This window comes from Oncorhynchus mykiss, chromosome 19, assembly GCF_057628025.1.
Source record: "Oncorhynchus mykiss isolate SJ-2025 chromosome 19, ASM5762802v1, whole genome shotgun sequence".
NCBI lineage: Eukaryota > Metazoa > Chordata > Actinopteri > Salmoniformes > Salmonidae > Oncorhynchus > Oncorhynchus mykiss.
Genome location: NC_143040.1, coordinates 59,943,755 through 59,967,112, shown reverse-complemented (window position 1 = coordinate 59,967,112; position 23,358 = coordinate 59,943,755). Strand labels below are relative to the sequence as shown.

Sequence of the window (23,358 nt, the reverse complement as noted above, 5' to 3'; positions counted from 1 at the left end):
TTTCTTAAAGATATCCATAAAAAGTGTTGTTTAAAGTTTGCCACAAGCCACCTGGGAGACACACCAAACATGTGGAAGAAGGTGCTCTGGTCAGATGAAACCAAAATTGAACTGTTTGGCAACAATGCAAAACGTTATGTTTGGCGTAAAAGCAACACAGCTGAACACACCATCCCCACTGTCAAACATGGTGGTGGCAGCATCATGGTTTGGGCCTGCTTTTCTTCAGCAGGGACAGGGAAGATGGTTAAAATTGATGGGAAGATGGATGGAGCCAAATACAGGACCATTCTGGAAGAAAACCTGATGGAGTCTGCAAAAGACCTGAGACTGAGACTGAGATTTGTCTTCCAACAAGACAATGATCCAAAACATAAAGCAAAATCTACAATGGAATGGTTAAAAAATAAACATATCCAGGTGTTAGAATGGCCAAGTCAAAGTCCAGACCTGAATCCAATCGAGAATCTGTGGAAAGAACTGAAAACTGCTGTTCACAAATGCTCTCCATCCAACCTCACTGAGCTCGAGCTGTTTTGCAAGGAGGAATGGGAAAAATTTCAGTCTCTCGATGTGCAAAACTGATAGAGACATACCCCAAGTGACTTACAGCTGTAATCGCAGCAAAAGGTGGCACTACAAAGTATTAACTTAAGGGGGCTGAATAATTTTGCACGCCCAATTTTTCAGTTTTTGATTTGTTAAAAAAGTTTGAAATATCCCATAAATGTCATTCCACTTCATGATTGTGTCCCACTTGTTGTTGATTCTTCACAAAAAAATACAGTTTTATATCTTTATGTTTGAAGCCTGAAATGTGGCAAAAGGTTGCAAAGTTCAAGGGGGCCGAATACTTTCGCAAGGCACTGTATGTCTCTCTAATATGGGGACTCATCTCTCTGTAGGTGATGGCTTTGTTATGGAAGGTTTTGGAATCGCTTCCTTTTAGGTGGTTGTAGAATTTAACGTCTCTTTTCTGGATATTGATAATTAGCGGGTATCGGCCTGATTCTGCTCTGCATGCACATTTTGGTGTTCTACGTTGTACACTGAGATTATTTTTGCAGAATTCTGCATGCAGTCTCAATTTGTGTTTGTCCTGTTTTTTGAATTAATGGTTGGTGAGCAGCCCCCAGACCTCACAACCACAAAGGGCAATGGGTTATATAATGGATTCAATAATTTTTTTGCCAGATCCTAATTGTTATGTCAAATTTTATAGAAGGCCCTTCTTGTCTTGCCTCTCAGATCGTTCACAGCTTTGTGGAAGTTACCTGTGGCACTGATGGTGTGTGCTCTAGGGCAGTGGTTCCCAAACGTTTTATAGTCCCGTACCCCCGTCAGATATTCAACCTCCAGCTGTGCACCCCCTCTAGCGCCAGGGTCAGCACACTCTCAAATGTAGTTTTTTTGCCATCATTGTAAGCCTGCCGCACACACACTATACGATACATTTATTAAACATAAGAATGAGAGTTTTTGTCACAACCTGGCTCCTGGGAAGTGACAAAGAGCTATTTTTGGGCACAAATAATAATATAACAATAATCAATAATTTTGCTCTTTATTTAATCATCTTACATATAAAACCTTATTTGTTCATTGAAAATGGTGAATAACTCACTATAGGTTAATGAGAAGGGTGTGCTTGAAAGGATGCTCATAACTCTGTAATGTTGGGTTGTATTGGAGAGAGTCTCAGTCTTAAATCATTTCACACACACAGTCTGTGCTTGTATTTAGTTTTCATGCTAGTGAGGGCCGAGAATCCACTCTCATATAGGGTTGTGGTTGCAAAGGGCATCAGTGTCTTAACAGCGCAATTTGCCAAGGCAGGATACTCTGAGTGCAGCCCAATCCGGAAATCTGGAAGTTGCTTCTGATTAAATTCAGTTTTCACAGAACCGCTTGTTGCAATTTCGTTAAGGCTCTCTTGTTCAGATATCGGTAAGTGGACTGGAGGCAGGGCATGAAAGGGATAACGAATCCAGTTGTTTGTGTCATCCGTTTCGGGAAAGTACCTGCGTAATTATACACCAAACTCACTCAGGTGCTTCGCTATATCACATTTGACATTGTCTGTAAGCTTGAGTTCATTTGCACACAAAAAAATCATACAATGATGGAAAGACCTGTGTGTTGTCTTTGTTAATGCAGACAGAGAAGAGCTCTAACTTCTTAATCATAGTCTCAAATTTGTCCCGCACATTGAATATAGTTGCGGAGAGTCCCTGTACTCCTAGATTCAGGTGAGAAAAAACATCACCCAGGTAGGCCAGTCGTGTGAAAAACTTGTTATCATGCAAGCGGTCAGAAAAATGTGAAAATGATGGTGAAAATGATGGTCAGTGAAGAAAACTTGAAGCTCGTCTCTCAATTCAAAAACACTTCTCAATACTTTGCCCCTCGATAACCAGCACACTTCTGTATGTTGTAAAAGTGTTACGTGGTCGCCGCCCGTATCATTGCTTAGTGCAGAAAATACACGAGAATTCAGGGGCCTTGTTTTATCACTGTAGTGTCCAAAACATATTTCAAGCTGTCAGGCATTCCCTTAGCAGCAAGAGCCTCTCGGTGGATGCTGCAGTGTACCCAAGTACTGTCGGAAGAAACTGCTTGCACGTGTGTTACCACTCCACTATGTCTCCCTGTCATGGTTTTTGCGCCATCAGTACAGATACCAACACATCTTGACCACCAAAGTCCATTTGATGTCACAAGCTGTCCAGTACTTTAAAAATATCCTATCCTGTTGTGGTGCGTTGCGAAACAGTGTTGTTTGATAAAGGCATTGTCTGTATAGTTTTTTTTGTCCTTTTCCCACAGCATTGTCCCAGCCATATCTGCGGCAGCAGGAATAATTAACTCCTCCACAATAGTATGGGGCTTGCCTGTCCTAGCCACTCAGTAGCTCACCATATAAGACGCTTCTACTTTGTCTCTATACTGACGCTTAGCTTGTTTGATTGCCTTGCGGAGGGAATAGCTACACTGTTTGTATTTGGTTATGTTTCCGGTCACCTTGCCCTGGTTAAAAGCAGTGGTTTGCGCTTTCAGTTTCACGCGAATGCTGCCATCAATCCACGGTTTCTGGTTTGGGAATGTTTTAATCGTTGCTATGGGAACGACATCGTCAATGCACTTTCTAATGAACTTGCTCACCGAATCAGCGTATTCGTCAATGTTGTTGTTGGAAGCAATGTGGAACATATCCTAATCCACGTGATCGAAGCAGTCTTGAAGCGTGGAATCAGATTGGTCGGACCAGCGTCGAACAGACCTGAGCACGGGAGCTTCTTGTTTTAGTTTCTGTCTGTAGGCAGGGAGCAACAAAATGGAGTCGTGGTCAGCTTTTCCGAAAGGAGGGCAGGGGAGGGCCTTATATGCGTCGCGGAAGTTAGAATAGCAATGATCCAAGGTTTTACCAGCCCTGGTTCCGCAATCGATATGCTGATACAATTTAGGGAGTCTTGTTTTCAGATTAGCCTTGTTAAAATCCCCAGCTACAATGAATGCAGCCTCAGGATATGTGGTTTCCAGTTTGCAAAGAGTCAAATAAAGTTTGTTCAGGGCCATCGATGTGTCTGCTTGGGGGGGAATATATACGGCTGTGATTATAATCAAAGAGAATTCCCTTGGTAGATAATGCGGTCGACATTTGATTGTGAGGAATTCTAATGGGAATTGATGGGAATTGATGTAAAATATATCACTAGTCACTTTAAACAATGCTACTTAATATAATGTTTACATACCCTACATTACTCATCTCATATGTATATGTATATACTGTACTCTATATCATCTACTGCATCTTTATGTAATACATGTATCACTAGCCACTTTAAACTATGCCACTTTGTTTACATACCCTACATTACTCGATACCATCTACTGCATCTTGCCTATGCCGTTCTGTACCATCACTCATTCATAAATCTTTATGTACATATTCTTTATCCCTTTACACTTGTGTGTATAAGGTAGTAGTTTTGGAATTGTTGGGTTAGATTACTCGTTGGTTATTACTGCATTGTCGGAACTAGAAGCACAAGCATTTCGCTACACTCGCATTAACATCTGCTAACCATGTGTATGTGACAAATACATTTGATTTGATTTTCGAGTCCCCTTATTATCAATGGTATCTGTTGCTTTTATGCATGTCTTATGTCGTGGAAATGCAGTACTTAGAGAGACTAGGTAATTTCTTCAAACAATCATCCTTATTTAATATTGATTAATTATTACAATAATGAAACCGTCAGTCCAACAGTCTTGACTGACTGTTAGGTTGAGAGCCTTCTCTTTACAGACTGCACAGTTTATATAGCTAATAACCAGAATGCTTGGTTCCACCCTTCCCATATTCATCTCCTGGTTATCTGCCTCTGGTGTTATTTTAACTCCACCTTGTCTTAGTTTCCCAGATGCCAGGATAATTAGGAATACTGAGGCCTTTGTTTTGATTCTCCAAGCTTTCTCTGTCCCGGCTAAACATACACCATATCTATGGAATGTAGGCTTAATCAGACCGGAGACATGTGTCTCACATGCACCACTAATCATAGAATGGAATGTAGGCTTAATCAGACCGGAGACATATGTCTCACATGCACCACTAATCATAGAATGGAATGTAGGCTTAATCAGACCGGAGACATATGTCTCACATGCACCACTAATCATAGAATGGAATGTAGGCTTAATCAGACCGGAGACATGTCTCACGTGCACCACTAATCATAGAATGGAATGTAGGCTTAATCAGACCGGAGACATATGTGTCACATGCACCACTAATCATAGAATGGAATGTAGGCTTAATCAGACTGGAGACATATGTCTCACATGCACCACTAATCATAGAATGGAATGTAGGCTTAATCAGACCGGAGACATATGTGTCACATGCACCACTAATCATAGAGTGGAATGTAGGCTTAATCAGACCGGAGACATATGTCTCACATGCACCACTAATCATAGAATGGAATGTAGGCTTAATCAGACCGGAGACATATGTCTCACATGCACCACTAATCATAGAATGGAATGTAGGCTTAATCAGACCGGAGACATATGTCTCACATGCACCACTAATCATAGAGTGGAATGTGGCTGTTGGTTTTTGTCACTAAGATATCAATCAATTGTCAGCTCTAGCTATCACTAGTAAAACCATACACCCAGATTAGCTGCAGGGTGCTAGAGTGGAGACCATAAAATACAGCGTTAGCAGGACAGAAATATCTTACAGTTTGTTGTAAATAACTGTTACATATCCAACAAATAACGTGAATACATCATTTTTCCCTCACATTCCCTTTTTGAAGAATCTAAGCTTCTTCTAGAAAAATCTAAGGGTTCAAGCATCACATAATTATTGTTAAGCATAGATGTAAACAAACAAAGTACATATTTCTGGTGCCTGACATTTCATCCATGGTAAAACAACCTTTATTTTGGTTGCTGAGTTTTAGACCTAAACACTGTCAATCTGGAACAGAAAATGAAACACAAAAAATAAAATCCCACCCAAGCTTCATTACTGCGAATAGGACAGTCATCACACTGTCACCATACACAAAGGTAGGGGTCAGCATGATGAAAATGTCCACCCCATTTAGAATGAACCCTTCCTACACCAGTGATAGACACCCCTCTCTGGGCACTTTGTACACTCAATAGCAACATGAGCTCCACATCTGGGTCCTGATGCTCAGAATTGGGGTCCTCATCAGGGATGTAGTCAGGAATAGGGAATAGGTCATGGAAATCATTCAGTTTCCAAATCTTAATTATAACCCAATTAATTATCCAACCAAAATTTAGAATGCTCAGGGATTCACATTGGTTCTATCACTCAAAATTAAAACCCTCAATTTAACATATATCAACACTGGCAGAATGTACATCCATATTAACCATACAATATATTAATGTCATAATTAGAGTATTAAGTTCCTCATCAGGGTTATAATTACAGATCAGTATATCAATGCATTCTTAGCCCAAATCACTATAAATTTAGCAGTGTAGACCTCCCCCATCAACCTGATACCCCAAATCAATTACGGGCACAGTTGACCAACCCCCTCCCTCAATCTTCTGGCATTTCTTCATTTTTCTTCTTCAGATAGCTTCACAGTTCAAAGTGGATGGTCTATGATAATGTCCCAATTTCAATGTCTCAGCTGAACCCCACCACAACTCCTATTATGTCTTGTTCATTTGCCAACCAGTGTACCAGCAATATGAGAAAAGTTTTGGAAAGGATCTCTCTCCCTGTTCACTCCACTTGGACTTCTTTTGCACTCTTGACAGAAAAGGCAGTTGATGACTTCAACTGGATGCTGTACACCGGTTACTGGTTCAGACTCAGGTCTCTCGATAGAAGTGGTGCAGGACAGGACTGTATTGAACGCCATTTCTTCAGCCGGTTTAGTGGGGATTTTGAGGTCCACACCATTTGGTTAAATTGTCCCTGCTTATGCATCAAGACACTATCAGTAGTAAGAGAGACGAGAGAGAGAGACGACAGATCAGAACTTCAGTTCATTTCTGATTCAGGAAATACAGACAAGCGTTCAAGAAATCCAAACAAATGATCTACTGTATGACACATTATTACTACTACCATTATTCTTAATGCAAATCCCTAAAGCACATGTCAAATAAAAATAATTACATCACATTCTGTTGAAACAATGTTTCAATTTAGCTTATACTCCCCAAATCACACTGTCAACCTCGTCGCAGAGTCATAGGATCAGGAAATGATCCCAATCATCCAACAGACCCAATCTGGTGAGATTTATCAAAGCAAAACAGCACAAACAACGCAACAATACACTCCTTCATACATCACTCAAGGTGTGTAAACTTCAATCCAAAACCTAAAGAAAATTGTAATTCCCCCATTTTGACACAACTCACCATAGTGACTAATGTGTAAAATCAACAACACTGCAAATCAAATTCGAATTACTACCCTTAATAACTAAAAACACATCTGTACCCATAACTTCATAGTATAAATAGACTAGAGACAGGTCTATCCTTCTCGTGGTCCTATTAGTTATAAAACTTCTCCATAATTATCAGTATTATAAATGACCTTCAAATCGGTATTAAATATGATCTTTAAATCTGTCACGCCCTGGCCTTAGTATTCTGTGTTTTCTTTATTATTTTGGTTAGGCCAGGTGTGACATGGGTGATTTATTGTTTTCGTCTTGTCCAGGGGTCTATTAGATTTATGGGGTTGTGTTCAGTGTAGTTGTCTAGGAAAGTCTATGGTTGCCTAGAGTGGTTCTCAATCAGAGGCAGGTGTTCATCGTTGTCTCTGATTGGGAACCATATTTAGGCAGCCATATTCTTTGTGGTATTTTGTGGGTGGTTGTCTCCTGTGTCAGTGTTTGTGCCACACGGGACTGTTTTCAGGTTTTCAGGTTTATTGTTTTGTAGTTTGTTCATGTATAGTTTCGCTTATTAAAGAACTACTTCAACCACGCTGCGTTTTGGTCCACCTCTCCTTCCCAGGAAGAATTCTGTTACAAAATCATCATCCAATGTCTCCTGGCATTCCAGGGAGGGTGATCAAACCACACTAGAAAGTCAGGACAGAGGTCATTCAAACCCTCAAAATAATTCATATGTGTTCAATTAAACATCAGAAAAGAAAAACTTCTGAAAATTCCATATGTGTGTGTGCCCCTTTAAGATACCTTGGCACTAACCAATATTCATATATCCAGGGAGGTGTGTGTGTGTGTGTGTGTGTGTCATATACACTGCTAAAAAAAAATAAAGGGAACACTTAAGCAACACAATGTAACTCCAAGTCAATCACACTTCTGTGAAATCAAACTGTCCACTTAGGAAGCAACACTGATTGACAATACATTTCACATGCTGTCGTGCAAATGGAATAGACAACAGGTGGAAATTATAGGCAATTAGCAAGACACCCCCAATAAAGGAGTGGTTCTGCAGGTGATAACCACAGACCACTTCTCAGTTCCTATGCTTCCTGGCTGATGTTTTGGTCACTTTTGAATGCTGGCAGTGCTTTCACTCTGGTGGTAGCATGAGACGGAGTCTACAACCCACACAAGTGGCTCAGGTAGTGCAGCTCATCCAGGATGGCACATCAATGCGAGCTGTGGCAAGAAGGTTTGCTGTGTCTGTCAGCGTAGTGTCCAGAGCATGGAGGCGCTACCAGGAGACAGAACAGTACACCAGGAGACGTGGAGGAGGCCGTAGGAGGGCAACAACCCAGCAGCAGGACCGCTACCTCCGCCTTTGTGCAAGAAGGATCAGGAGGAGCACTGCCAGAGCCCTGCAAAATGACCTCCAGCAGGCCACAAATGTGCATGTGTCTGCTCAAACGGTCAGAAACACTCCGTGAGGGTGGTATGAGGGCCCAACGTCCACAGGTGGGGGTTGTGCTTACAGCCCAACACCGTTCAGGACATTTGGCATTTGCCAAACACCAAGATTGGTAAATTCGCCACTGGCGCCCTGTGCTCTTCACAGATGAAAGCAGGTTCACACTGAGCACGTGACATTCTGGAGACGCCGTGGAGAACGTTCTGCTGCCTGCAATATCCTCCAGCATGACCGGTTTGGCGGTGGGTCGGTCATGGTGTGGAGTGGCATTTCTTTGGGGGGCCGCACAGCCCTCCATGTGCTCGCCAGAGATAGCCTGACTGCCATTAGGTACCGAGATGAGATCCTCAGACCCCTTGTGAGACCATATGCTGGTGCGGTTGGCCCTGGGTTCCTCCTAATGCAAGACAATGCTAGACCTCATGTGGCTGGAGTGTGTCAGCAGTTCCTGTAAGAGGAAGGCATTGATGCTATGGACTGGCCCGCCCGTTCCCCAGACCTGAATCCAATTGAGCACATCTGGGACATCATGTCTCGCTCCATCCACCAACGCCACATTGCACCACAGACTGTCCAGGAGTTGGCGGATGCTTTAGTCCAGGTCTGGGAGGAGATCCCTCAGGAGACCTTCCGCCACCTCATCAGGAGCATGCCCAGGCGCTGTAGGGAGGTCATACAGGCACGTGGAGGCCACACACACTACTGAGCCTCATTTTGACTTGTTTTAAGGACATTACATCAAAGTTGGATCAGCCTGTAGTGTGATTTTCCACTTTAATTTTGAGTGTGACTCCAAATCCAGACCTCCATGTGTTGATACATTTGATTTCCATTGATCATTTTTGTGTGATTTTGTTGTCATTCAACTATGTAAAGAAAAAAGTATTTAATAAGAATATTTCATTCATTCAGATCTAGGATGTGATATTTTAGTGTTGTCTTTATTTTTTGGAGCAGTGTATATATATATAAACCATATGGCAAAACAAACAAAAATGGCCAGGTCTTATTTAAATTGTTAACTCCTCTTTGCCATCGAATCTAGATACCTTTGTACCTATAAAACTGCAACATTTCACTAACGCCTCTCCAAAGACCATAGCCTCAGGAAACATTTCATAGAGAGAGAAAATGTTCTAACCCCATTCTCTTGGAAGAGAAAATGTTAAATCATTTTAGCATTCACTATAGCAATATCATAACCAGCAACCAAACGGTTTTAACTACAAACAAAACATGATAATAATAGGCCCACTGTACACCCTCGAATCATTTATCGTTTGTTTTAATGTACCCCAACGTTTATGTGTGCTTAATTTAGCATGTGCTACCCTTAGACACGGCAACATGTATCTCGCCACCGAGTCTAACAATTCACTCCCATTCACTGACTGGTCTCTCTTTTCCATAAGCATGTAAAATTATCCTGGTATTGTTTCTAGACCAATGTCCAACGACAAATGTAATAGCTGTTTCTCCTTAGATATTTCCTGTTAACTCTCTAAATGTAATACTTTTTTTCTGTCGCAAATGTAGTCAACGTCTCAGCGTAAGGAATCAATGTCTCAGCGTAAGGAATCAATGTCTCAGCGTAAGGAATCAATGTCTCAGCGTAAGGAATCAATGTCTCAGCGTAAGGAATCAATGTCTCAGCGTAAGGAATCAATGTAATCAATGTCTCAGCGTAAGGAATCAATGTAATCAATGTCTCAGCGTAAGGAATCAATGTCTCAGCGTAAGGAATCAATGTAATCAATGTCTCAGCGTAAGGAATCAATGTAATCAATGTCTCAGCATAAGGAATCAATGTAATCAATGTCTCAGCGTAAGGAATCAATGTCTCAGCGTAAGGAATCAATGTAATCAATGTCTCAGCGTAAGGAATCAATGTCTCAGCGTAAGGAATCAATGTAATCAATGTCTCAGCGTAAGGAATCAATGTAATCAATGTCTCAGCGTAAGGAATCAATGTCTCAGCGTAAGGAATCAATGTAATCAATGTCTCAGCGTAAGGAATCAATGTAATCAATGTCTCAGCGTAAGGAATCAATGTCTCAGCGTAAGGAATCAATGTCTCAGCGTAAGGAATCAATGTCTCAGAGTAAGGAATCAATGTCTCAGCGTAAGGAATCAATGTAATCAATGTCTCAGCGTAAGGAATCAATGTAATCAATGTCTCAGCGTAAGGAATCAATGTAATCAATGTCTCAGCGTAAGGAATCAATGTCTCAGCGTAAGGAATCAATGTCTCAGCGTAAGGAATCAATGTCTCAGCGTAAGGAATCAATGTAATCATTGTCTCAGCGTAAGGAATCAATGTAATCATTGTCTCAGCGTAAGGAATCAGTGATCCTTTCCTGTAATCTAATAATTTCAACCTGTTGCATTCATTTAGTAAAAATATTAACCTGTTGTTTAACAAATGTAGAACCTTCAAAAAGTTGGTGCTGTCTTATCAGCTTAATATTCAATACTTATTTTATTCTACTTTAATTACTGGACACTGTTCCACGTATTGGGAAACAGATTATAAAACAGATTATAATTTTAGAATACATTAGCTTCTCACTGGTGTTTACTTAACTATAAAACCAAGCAACAATAATCAGTAACTGTCAATTAATATTTCTCAAACCTCTACTTCAAATGTCCCACTGCCTGCTTGCTTTCAACCACAGCTAATCTTTTTTACAATCTCAAGGCTCAATCCCTCTACTCATCATTTAACCTTTTATTGAAACCTCATCTTTTCAAATTCCTAAAATATTGCATCATTAGAGTGCTAGCAATAACAACAAAAAACACTAATTACTGTCACGAGAATTTTCAATCCCAATGATGATAACAATCATTATAGCTTTGACCAATTCCCCCTAGGTTGTAACGCTAAGGTTAATAAGAATTAGGCAAAGACTCAGATTCTGCAAAAGGTTTGTTGTAGTTTATTCATGAGAGCTCTAAAAATCATATAATGCGCATAGCCTTTTATATAACTCCTACAAGCACCTACAAGTCTACAAGCGCATCTGTTCCTCCCTGGGTGGATGGACTTTATCTCCTGACCTTGATCTCACAGTACCAAAACATGTATGTTGTCAGTTCCTCTTTATCACACACAAACACAATGTTCCCAACGCATTGTCTAAGCTTCTGCAACTATTAGGGTGAAATACTTTAGTCATTACTCTTAATGTCATTCAGATTCTCTTATTATTACTTTAAACATATAAATTCCCTTATCAATAACATATTACCATTCACATACTGTTAAAACTCATTCAATTTACATCAATCCACCTTATCAATGTCTTTGTCACTGTCACCCATCGTAAGGTTTAGAAAATAAATGAAACCAAACCATGCTTATTCTCTCCTTACCAGAAGACAATGTTTACATGTGGTCTACCCTAACAATATTACTCTATATTTTTAACACTAACCTCTGCTTCACACTCATTAAACATCTGTTATTTTATGATTATCTTGTGATGCCCAAATATATAAAATACTTCAGCCAATTATTAACTAAAAAATCATTTAGGTGGGCACAATACTACAGCCATTTACTATACACAACTTGGATTATATCCTAGTTTTATCATGCAATAATTAATACCCATGTTTAGTTACCAATTATGATCAGTCCAGGGTGGAGTGGTGGGCCAGGTAAACATTTGTTTTTTAAGCCCAGTCACAGGAAATACTTGCGTTTACCTGCTGTCTGGAAGCAGGGTGAAAGTATTATCGTGGTAGCAGGGTGGAGATAACCACTTGTGCGTTGGGGAAAGTAGAAGAAGCTTTTTCAATCACTCCCTTGAGTGCTGTGGCCACCCTTTCCTGCTGTATTCTCAGGTTGTTTGTGACTGTGTGTATTATTATGTGGCTGGGTGACCCTAGTTGGTCCTCAGACAGAAGGTCTAGGGCGCGCTGGGTGTTTGGACATGAGAGTTTAGACACTCTATGTTTGTATCTATTTCCCATTTCAGTCTAGAAGGAGTACAATCTGTAGGACTATCAGGGTGGCTGAAAGGGGGGGGGGGGGCTCTGAGGGGGTGGGATCCCCTGGGCTCGGGGTTCTTCATTTGTCTGTCCTGCTGTGATGTCGAGGCTATGGTCAGGGTCTGGGGTGGACTGTTCTGCTGTGGTGTTCAAGACTTTGGTCAGGGTCTGGAGTGGGCTGTTCTGGTGACTACTCTGCGGGGGTGGCTAGCTCTCTAATGGGTTGTTCTCTGTCACACGTCATCGTTCTCACCCTCTCCTCCAGCACTCTCATCCTCTCCTCTAGTGCTCTGTTCTGCTCCTGCTCTTCTCCTCTTGATGTTGTCTCACCACAGTCCAGAGTGCAGATATGTCTCTCCACCTCCACCTCTCCAGGTCTGGTTGAGTGGGTGTTGTTGAGCTGGACTATTTTTTGTGCTGACTGGAGTGTGTTCACCTGCTGTTCCAGCTCCACCTGCCAAACCTCCAGCGGAGTGAATTTATCCTTCATTTCAATGAGGGAGTAGTACTCTGTGCTGGGAGGTTGACTTTCTGCTTGGGGTTGCCTGTCTGTGGGGTTGTATAATGAAGAGGTCTGGTCTGACACACTCGGGGTGGGGGTATCTTTCTCAAGAGAGAACTTATCCTGCTGAGCTATGTCTTTGATTATGTGAAAGTCCAGCTGAAACTGTTTGGGGTTGCCCTGTACCATTATTGTCCCAGACTTGTCTCTCTCTCTCTCCCATCTTTCTGTGTCTCTCTCTCTCTACCCCACCCCTCTGTCTCTCTATCTCCCCCACCTCTCTCTCTCTTTCTCTCTCTGTCTTTCTAGGTGTGAGTGTCATGGCCATGCTGATCAGTGTGACACCAGTGTGACTCCCTACCGCTGTGCTTGTCTGCCAGAGAGCCATACAGAGGGACACAACGTGAGTCTCGCTCGCACGCACGCGCGTGCACACACACACACACACACACACACACACACACACACACACACACACACACACACACACACACACACACACACACACACACACACACACACACACTCCCCCATAACCCCCTCCTTGTCCCTTTCTCTCTCTGTAAAGAGTTTTGTTGTGTTTGACACAGAGGGAGATGGAGCCTCTGTCTCAGCTTTCCTCTGTCTGAAGATCACCTCACAAACACACACACCACAGGTGCAGGGAGACAAATAGCCTTCTGTACTGTCTAACCTCACAGATCTGTGTAACACATACACAGATCTACCTAACACATAAACACAGGTGCAGGGAGACAGATAGCCTTCTGTACTGTCCTAACCTCACAGATCTACCTAACACACAAACACAGGTGCAGGGAGACGGTGATTTTAGCCTGTAGCTTGGGACTAGGGTTAGTTTTCCAGACATCCTGGTTGGAGGTTTCCTTGATTTCCTGCCTATTACCTTCTTATTCCACAAGTCTCCCAATTGGGATTTCTGCAAAAACCTGGACACTATCACGTCATTTTGAAACCTGACTTGGGACTGCTTATAGTTTCTCTCCCCCAGTGAGACAGTAAGGTCTCTAATTTTTCATTAGGGCTCATGCATAATTCACGCTCAGGCCCAGCCCTCTCTCAAACTCTGTGTTGTGTAGGGTCGTGGTTTTGCTGTTGTTATAGTTGACAAACAGAGCTACATCCCAGACACAGATGGTGGAATAAGAGAGGACATCCACATACCTCACCCCTATACCTGTACCTCAAATTAAAATGCTCCCCCCAGTCACCTTTTCACTTCATTGAACTCCTGATTTACTTAACACAAGTTACATCTCAATAGGTGTTCCAGGTAAGTGTCATGACATCACAAGTGGGGTGGGCCTTTCCTCTTTTGTTCTCTATTGTTCCTCAAGCAAGGGGGAGGGCCGATGACATCACAAATCACCATCAGACCAACTCCTTGAATGGCCTACTCCATGGAGTTTGCACTTGTGACTAAAAAACACTATTTTGCTCAAAACATATTGTTTTACCCTTAAGTGTGTATTTATACGTGGGATACTGTTTTTCAACAGGAAAAGTTCCAAAATACCTGGAGTGCTTCTTTAACTTAACCCATCTTATTTTTGTATTTTATTTAACTTTTATTTAACTAGGCAAGTCAGTTATGAACAAATTCTTATTTACAATGATACCTACCCTGGCCGAACCCGGACGACGCTGGGCCAATTGTGCGCCACCCTATGGGACTCCCAATCACGGCTGGTTGTAATACAGCCTGAATTAAAACCAGAGACTGTAGTGACACCTCTAGCACTGACATGCAGTGCCTTAGACCGCTGTGCCCATCGGGAGCCCAGAGAAAGTGAGAAGTGGAAAGTTACTTTATTAACAAAATAAGACAGGCTTTATTCTGTGTGTGTGTGTGCGTGTGTGTGTGCATGTGTGTGTGCGTGCACGCGCGTGTGTGTGTGTGCGTGCGTGTGTGTGTGTGCGCGTGTGCGTGCTTGTGTGTGCATGTGTGTGTGCTTGTGTGTGCATGTGTGTGTGCGTGCGTGTGTGTGTGCGTGCGTGCTTGTGTGTGCTTGTGTGTGCGTGCTTGTGTGTGTGTGCGTGTGTGTGCGTGCTTGTGTGTGTGTGTGTGTGTGTGTGTGCGCGTGCTTGTGTGTGTGTGTGTGTGTGTGCGTGTGTGTGTGTGTTTGTGTGTGCGTGTTTGATTTGATTAATTTTATTTTTGACTAAACTCATTGATAACTGAAGGATTTCTGTAAGCTGAACCTCAGAGAACCCCACAAGTATGTGTGTGTGTGCATGGGTATGTGTGTGTACGTGGTCACATTTGTGCTTGTGTGTGTGTGTGTATGTATGTGTGTGTGCACGTGTCTCCTTTCATTTGTGTGTGTGTATGTCTGTGCCCTCGTATGTGTTAGGGCTGGACGATATATCGTATTAGTTTGATTAATTAAAATCGATGTTTTAGTGCGATGTTCCAAATGCTTGTATCGCAGGAATTAAGGTTTTTATTTTGTTTTTAAGAGCATTTGTCTTTTTGGCTTCATCGACTTCGCTCCTTCTGTGCACCTTCCCATTCGCACACAGACAACAAGCTCCTCTCCCTGCCACTCACAACAACAAAAGTGAAAGATCACTTCTTCCTCTCTGACAACAAGCTATTTGCATTTGAGGTTTGGTCAATAGAATCAGTCATATGGACACCGAAACACATTGAGACATTATTTTACTGTAATAGAGGACATTTTTAACAACACCCTTTTTATGTCTCAACTTCTGAAATGTACAGTTCCTCAGTAAAAGGCACATGACAGCCTGCTTGGAGTTTGCCAAAAGGCAAATAAAGACTCTCAGACCCTGAGAAACAAGATTCTCTGGTCTGATGAAAACAAGATGGAACTCTTTGGCCTGAATACCAAGCGTCACCTCTGGAGAAAACCTGTCACCATCACTACAGTGAAGCATGGTGGTGGCAGCATCATGCTATGGGGATGTTTTTCAGCGGCAAGGACTGGGAGACTAGTCAGGATCTAGGCAAAGATAAACAGAGCAAAGTACAGAGAGATCCTTGATGAAAACCTGCTCCAGAGAATTCATGACCTCAGACTGGGGCGAAGGTTCACCTTCCAACAGGACAACGACCCTAAACACAGCCAAGACAACGCAGGACTGGCTTCGGGACAAGACTCTGAATGTCCTTGAGTGGCCCAACCAGAGCCCAAACTTGAACCCGATCGAACATCTCTGGAGAGACCTGAAAATAGCTGTGCAGCAAAGCTCACCGTCCAACCTGACAGAGCTTGAGAGGATATGCAGAGAAGAATGGGAGAAACTCCCCAAATACAGGTGTGCCAAGCTTGTAGCGTCATACCCAAGAAGACTCGAGGTGCCAAAGGTGCTTCAACAAAGTACTGAGTGAAGGGTCTGAATACTTATGTAAATATTATATTCTTTGCAAAAATGTATAGGAAATAGGGAAATGCTCCATTTTCACAAATGTTGAGGTGGTGCTGGAGATGATGAAAGTTGTGAAATTTCCCTTTAAACTATTTTTTTTTAAATAATGTTATTTATTTCACCTTTATTTAACCAGGTAGGCCAGTTGAGAACAAGTTCTCATTTACAACTGCGACCTGGCCAAGATAAAGCAAAGAAGTGCGACACAAACAACAACACAGAGTTACACATGGAATAAACAAACGTACAGTCAATAACACAATAGAAAAAAATCTATATACAATGTGTGCAAATGAAGTAAGATTAGGGAGGTAAGGCAATAAATAGGTCGTAGTGGCGAAGTAATTACAATGTATCAATTCACAGTTGAGTGATAGGTATGCAGAAGATGAATGTGCATGGGGATGAGAGTTGGATGGGCTATTTACAGATGGGCTATGTACAGGTGCAATGATCTGTGAGCTGTTCTGACAGCTGACGCTTAAAGATAATGAGGGAGATATGAGTCTCCAGATTCAGGGATTTTTGCAGTTTGTTCCAGTCATTGGCAGCAGAGAACTGTAAGGAAAGGCGGCCAAAGGAGAAATTGGCTTTGGGGGTGACCAGTGAAATATACCTGCTGGAGCGAGTGCTCCCAGTGGTTGCTGCTATGGTGATCAGTGAGCTGAGATAAGGTGGGGCTTTACCTAGCAAAGACTTACAAATGACCTGGAGCCAGTGGGTTTGGCGACGAATATGAAGCGAGGGCCAGCCATCGAGAGCATACAGGTCACAGTGGTGGGTAGTATATGGGGCTTTGGTGACAAAACGGACGGCACTGTAATAGACTGCATCCAATTTGCTGAGTAGAGTGTTGGAGGCTATTTTGTAAATGACATCGCCAAAGTCAAGGATTGGTAGGATAGTCAGTTTTACGAGGGTGTGTTTGGCAGCATGAGTGAAGGATGCTTAGGAAGAAATAGGAAACCGATTCTAGATGTCATTTTGGATTGTAGATGTTTAATGTGAGTCTGGAAGGAGAGTTTTCAGTCTAACCAGACACCTAGGTATTTGTAGTTGTCCACATATTCTAAGTCAGAACCGTCCAGAGTAGTGATACTGGACGGGCGGGCAGGTGTGGGCAGCGATTGGTTGAAGAGCATGCATTTAGTTTTACTTGCATTAAGAGCAGTTGGAAGCCACGGAAGGAGAGTTGTATGGCATTGAAGCTTGTCTGGAGGTTAGTTAACACAGTGTCCAAAGAAGGGACAGAAGTATACAGAATGGTGTCCTATGCGTAGAGGTGGATCAAAGAATCACCAGCAGCAAGAGCGACATCTTTGATTTTTACAGAGAAGAGAGTCGGCCCGAGAATTGAACCCTGTGGCACCCCCATAGACTGCCAGAGGTCCGGAGAACAGGCCCTCCGATTTGACACATTGAACTCTATCAGAGAAGTAGTTGGTGAACCAGGCGAGGCAGTCATTTGAGAAACCAAGGCTGTTGAGTCTGCCGATAAGAATTTGGTGATTGACAGAGTCGAAAGCCTTGACCAGGTCGATGAAGACGGCTGCACAGTATTGTCTTTTATCGATGGCGGTTATGATATTGTTTAGGACCTTGAGCGTGGCTGAGATGCACCCATGACTAGTTCGGAAACCAGATCGCATAGCGGAGAAGGTACGGTGGGATTCGAAATGGTCTGTGATCTGTCTGTTAACTTGGCTTTCGAAGACCTTAGAAAGGCAGGGTAGGATGGATGTAGGTCTGTAACAGTTTGTGTCTAGAGTGTCCCCCCCTTTGAAGAGGGGATGACCGCGGCAGCGTTCCTATCTTTGGGGTATCTCAGTTGAAACGAAAGAGAGGTTAAACAGGCTAGTAATAGGGGTTGCAACAATTGCGGCGGATCATTTTAGAAAAAGAGGGTCCAGATTGTCTAGTCCAGCTGATTTGTAGGGGTCCAGATTTTGCAGCTCTTTCAGAACATCAGCTATCTGGATTTAGGTGAAGGAGAAGTGGGGGAGGCAATTTGATGTGGGGGGTGCATTGCTGTTGACCCGGGTAGGGGTAGCCAGGTGGAAAGCATGGCCAGCCGTACAGAAATGCTTATTTAAAATCTCAATTATCGTGGATTTATCGGTGGTGACAGTGTTTCCTAGCCTCAGTGCAGTGGGCAGCTGGGAGGATGTGCTCTTTTTCTCCATGGACTTTACATTGTCCCAGAACGTTTGGGATTTTGTGCTACAGGATGCAAATTCCTGTTTGAAAAAGCTAGCCTTTTGCTTACCTAACTGCCTGTGGATATTCGTTCCTAACTTCCCTGAACAGTTGCATATCGCGGGGGCTATTCAATGCTAATGCGGTACGCCACAGGATGTTTTTATGCTGGTCAAGGGCAGTCAGGTCTGGAGTGAACCAAGGGCTATATCGGTTCTACATTTTTTGAATGGGGCATGCTTATTTAAGATGGTGAGGAAGGCACTTTTAAAGAATAACCAGGCATCCTCTACTGACGGAATGAGGTCAATATCCTTCCAGGATACACGGGCCAGGTCGATTAGAAAGGCCTGCTCGCTGAAGTGTTTTAGGGAGCGTTTGACAGTGATGAGGGGTGGTCGTTTGACCGCAGACCCATTAAGGACGCATGCAATGAGGCAGTGATCGCTGAGATCCTGGTTGAAGACAGCAGAGGTGTATTTAGAGGGCAGGTTGGTCAGGATGATATCTATGAGGGTGCCCATGTTCACGGATTTGGGGTTGTACCTGGTAGGTTCATTGATATTTTGTGTGAGATTGAGGGCATCTAGCTTAGATTGTAGGACAGACAGTTGTATTAAGCATGTCCCAGTTCAGGTCACCTAACAGTACGAGAGCTCTGAAGATAGATGCGGGGCAATCAATTCACATATGGTGTCCAGGGCACAGCTGGTGGCAGAAGGTGGTCTATAACAAGCGGCAATGGTGAGAGACTTGTTTCTGGAAAGGTGGATTTTTAGAAGTACAAGCTCAAATGGTTTGGGCACTGACCTGGATAGTATGACAGAACTCTGCAGGCTATCTCTGCAGTAGATTGCAATTCTGCCCCCTTTGTCATTTCTATCTTGTCGAAACTTTTAATAGTTAGGGATGGAAATGTTATGGTTTTTGGTGGCCTACCTATGCCAGGATTCAGACACAGCTAGGACATCCGGGTTGGCAGAGTGTGCTAAAGCATTGAATAAAACCAACTCAGGGAGGAGGCTTCTGATGTTAACATGCATGAAACCAAGGCTTTTACAGTTACAGAAGTCAGCAAATGGGAGTGGAGCTTGGCGCTGAAGGGATTAACCTCTACATCACTAGAGGAGGAGTAGGATACGGCTAAAGGCTATAAGAACTGGTTGTCTAGTGCGTTCGGAACAGGGAGTAAAAGGAGCAGGTTTCTGGGCGCAGAAGAATAGATTCAAGGCATAATGTACAGACAAGGATATGGTAGGATGTGAATACAGTGGAGGTAAACCTCGGCATCGAGTGATCATGAGAGAGGTTTTGTCTCTCGAGACACCATTTGAACCAGGTAAAGTCACCGCATGTGAGGGAGTTGGAACAAAAGGGCTAGCTAAGGCATATTGAGCAGGGCTGGAGGCTCTACAGGGAAGTAAGATATTAATCACTAACCAAAACCGCAATGGACAAGGCATATTGACATTAGGGAGAGGCATGCGTAGCCGAGTGATCATAGGGACCAGTGAGTAGCTAGGCAAGCTGGGGACACGGCGATTCAGACAGCTAGCGGGCCAGGGCTTGCAGGCTAGCAGAAGGGCCTCAGAGGGACGTCGTGACGGAACAGTCTGTTTTACCCCCCTCGGATGGTTACGTCGGCAGACCAGTCGTGATGGATCAGCAGGGCTCCGTGTAGGCAGCAATAGGGGTCCAGGCCAAATGGCAAAATAGGCATTGTAGCCCAAGGAGTGGGTGATGGACCTCTTCAGCTAGCTGGGAGATGGGCCAAGCATGAGGCTAGTTCCCAGCTAACTGTTGCTTGCTTCGGGACAGAGACGTTAGCCAGGAGTAGCCACTTGGATAGCAGCTAGCTAGCTGTGCTGATCCAGGGGAAAAGGTTCAGAGCTTGCGGTAGGGATATGGAGATTTGGTGGAGAAAAAGCAATCCGGACAGCAGTCCCAACGTTATTGGGTCTATTGGTTGCGGAAGGCTTATTTTACAAGTCCTGAATTCATTAGATTATTCCTGACTCTTTGAAATGCAGTGCATTGACCTTTAATTGTGCAAGAAAGCTTATTTACAGAAAAGGTTTAATTTTTACAAAATTAAGATTTGATTTGAAGGCCATATCCTCCAACCCTAGTGTGTTTGTTTATCTGTGTACAGGTCTGAGAGCCTCTGTTGAGTGGTGAAGCTTCTGCTGTGTGTCAGTGTAATGTTGAGACATGCAGCAGCAGGCTGAGCCTGAGATATTAGACATAAATATTGCATATATCCTGTAGAGTTAGATCGAGGCCGGGCCGTGATGGCTGCTCTGCTCAGCTGCAGAATTTCCACAGTGACATTAAAATGGCCGAGATGGTCAGACATGTGTCAGCATGATGATCACTGGAGAGGTAGGAGAAGAGGGCCAAGACACACACATACACACACACACACACACACACACACACACACTTGACATGCAAGTACACATACATACACGATATACGCACAAAGTATGCAGACACACGAGTGCAAGTGGACATGCCTACTTTTCTTATTCTAATTCATTGGTAGTTTCAGCTTTGTGACACAGAGACAAGCAACAAACAGAGCGGAAGGAGAGGCAGAAGAAGAAAGACATGAGGAAGAGGGAGTGTCTCTCGACTGTGGGTAAATTATAAAAAAAGAAGGAAGGAGACAGAGCGAGGAAGAGAGTAAAGGAAGGAGTGCTTAAGGTTTGTGTCTGATCCATACTGACAGTTAGTAGAGGCCACGGTCTCTGTTGGTAAAGCATGCTAAAGCAGCACATTTTCACCAGCGACAAAGGTTAACTGTGGCGCACATGGATGCCATGATCTTTCCAGGGGGAGCGTGAAATTGGCCATGGCATTCAGAATGGGGTTAGATAGAACCACGAACGATCTCTATTAAGATAAATCCAAACTCAGCAATTTCCTCTAGCAGTTTAACACAGAGACAATGGTTATTCCTATACCCCCCATCTCTAGTGAGTTCAATTAATACATGTGATTATCTCAATCTCACAGTCATCAGTTTAGCATTATCAATCAATAACTGTGATTACTCTGTCATAACTTAGTGATTTGTAATTGATACACAGACATTATGTCAGGTCGCTCTATTATTTTTCATATACAGCTTGGTTTGATTTTATGGGGGAAGCTCACCTCGTCCACTACCATACATGTTGATGCCAAGGCAGCTATTTTTGGCCAGAATTCTCAACACACATCAGCTATCACGGAGAGGTGAGGAAAGAGAGTGCCCAGGAATGATTCTGTGGCCATGAAATACTAACAATTCCAGAAATACCACAAAGCATCACCAATGTTGATTTCTACATAAAGAATGTGTTCTGCTATCCCCACCAGCAGCAGCCCAACACTTCAGAATTCATAGAGAGAGAATGAATGCCCCCAAAAACCTTTCTCTTTCATTTGCTATGCTAATGTGTGCGGCACACATAGCTATGAGAGAGGAGGAGGGAGAGGGATGAAGAAAGAAAGAAAGAGAGAGACGTAGAGAGGGATTTCTCTTGGAAGTGAGGAATGAAAAGCAGCTTTGATTTGTGAAGCGGTGAGGAACAAGGAGATCCAGACAACGCATGCTAATGGAGGCCTGTTTTAACTGTCGAGGACGCCTGCCTGTGAATACACACCTCCCCAGACGGACCCGTGTTCGTTAGCGAGAGTATGTGCCTGTGTGTGTGTGTGTGTCTGTGTGTGTGCGTGATGTCTCAGGAGAACCCCATCACTGCTTCATCAGATCCACTTAATATTCACCCAATGGGAATGACGGCCTGAGCCCTGTTCAAACACCTACACACACAGATAAATAATTGAAGTCTTTAAAATCATATTCATGTCTTAGACATGCAGAAACATGTATGTTTTTGTAATGCCATGTGTAACTTTGTATAACTAAAGGAAAAGAGATCCCAATGAATATATTAGTGTGTTTAAGGAGCTAGCTGACACAGAAACAGACTGTCACCCAGGCTAGATAACGTAATCTCAGGGATGCCTGTGTGTGAGTGTGTCTGTGTGCGATGAATTATCTTATCTCTCTCAGTGGTTCTTCGTCCCATGCTAAACACACAGTATGTTCCCTGAGTGTAGTGTACTGTCTCCATGTTGGTTGGTGTGCAGGTACTGTACTACTCTGTATGGGCTGACAGGTACTGTACTGTTCTGTATGGGCTGACAGGTACTGTACTGTTCTGTATGGGCTGACAGGTACTGTACTGTTCTGTATGGGCTGACAGGTACTGTACTGTTCTGTATGGGCTGACAGGTACTGTACTGTTCTGTATGGTCTGACAGGTACTGTACTGTTCTGTATGGGCTGACAGGTACTGTACTGTACTGTTCTGTATGGGCTGACAGGTACTGTACTGTTCTGTATGGGCTGACAGGTACTGTACTGTTCTGTATGGGCTGACAGGTACTGTACTGTTCTGTATGGGCTGACAGGTACTGTACTGTTCTGTATGGGCTGACAGGTACTGTACTGTTCTGTATGGGCTGACAGGTACTGTACTGTACTGTATGGGCTAACAGGTACTGTACTACTCTGTATGGGCTGACAGGTACTGTACTGTTCTGTATGGGCTGACAGGTACTGTACTGTACTGTTCTGTATGGGCTGACAGGTACTGTACTGTTCTGTATGGGCTGACAGGTACTGTACTGTTCTGTATGGGCTGACAGGTACTGTACTGTTCTGTATGGGCTGACAGGTACTGTACTGTACTGTTCTGTATGGGCTGACGGGTACTGTACTGTTCTGTATGGTCTGACAGGTACTGTACTGTTCTGTATGGGCTGACAGGTACTGTACTGTTCTGTATGGGCTGACAGGT

At 43.2% G+C, this 23,358-nt stretch overlaps 1 protein-coding gene across 1 annotated transcript in view; it reads left to right on the top strand.

Moving 5' to 3' along the window:
- The window catches only part of LOC110498381 (usherin), a 432,088-nt gene that overhangs the window by 69,801 nt on the left and 338,929 nt on the right, over positions 1-23,358 (top strand). Inside the window, exon 10 of the mRNA XM_036955034.2 lies at positions 13,205-13,298. Within this exon, the coding sequence (XP_036810929.2) occupies positions 13,205-13,298 (94 nt within the window). The remainder of the gene's footprint in view (positions 1-13,204; positions 13,299-23,358) is intronic.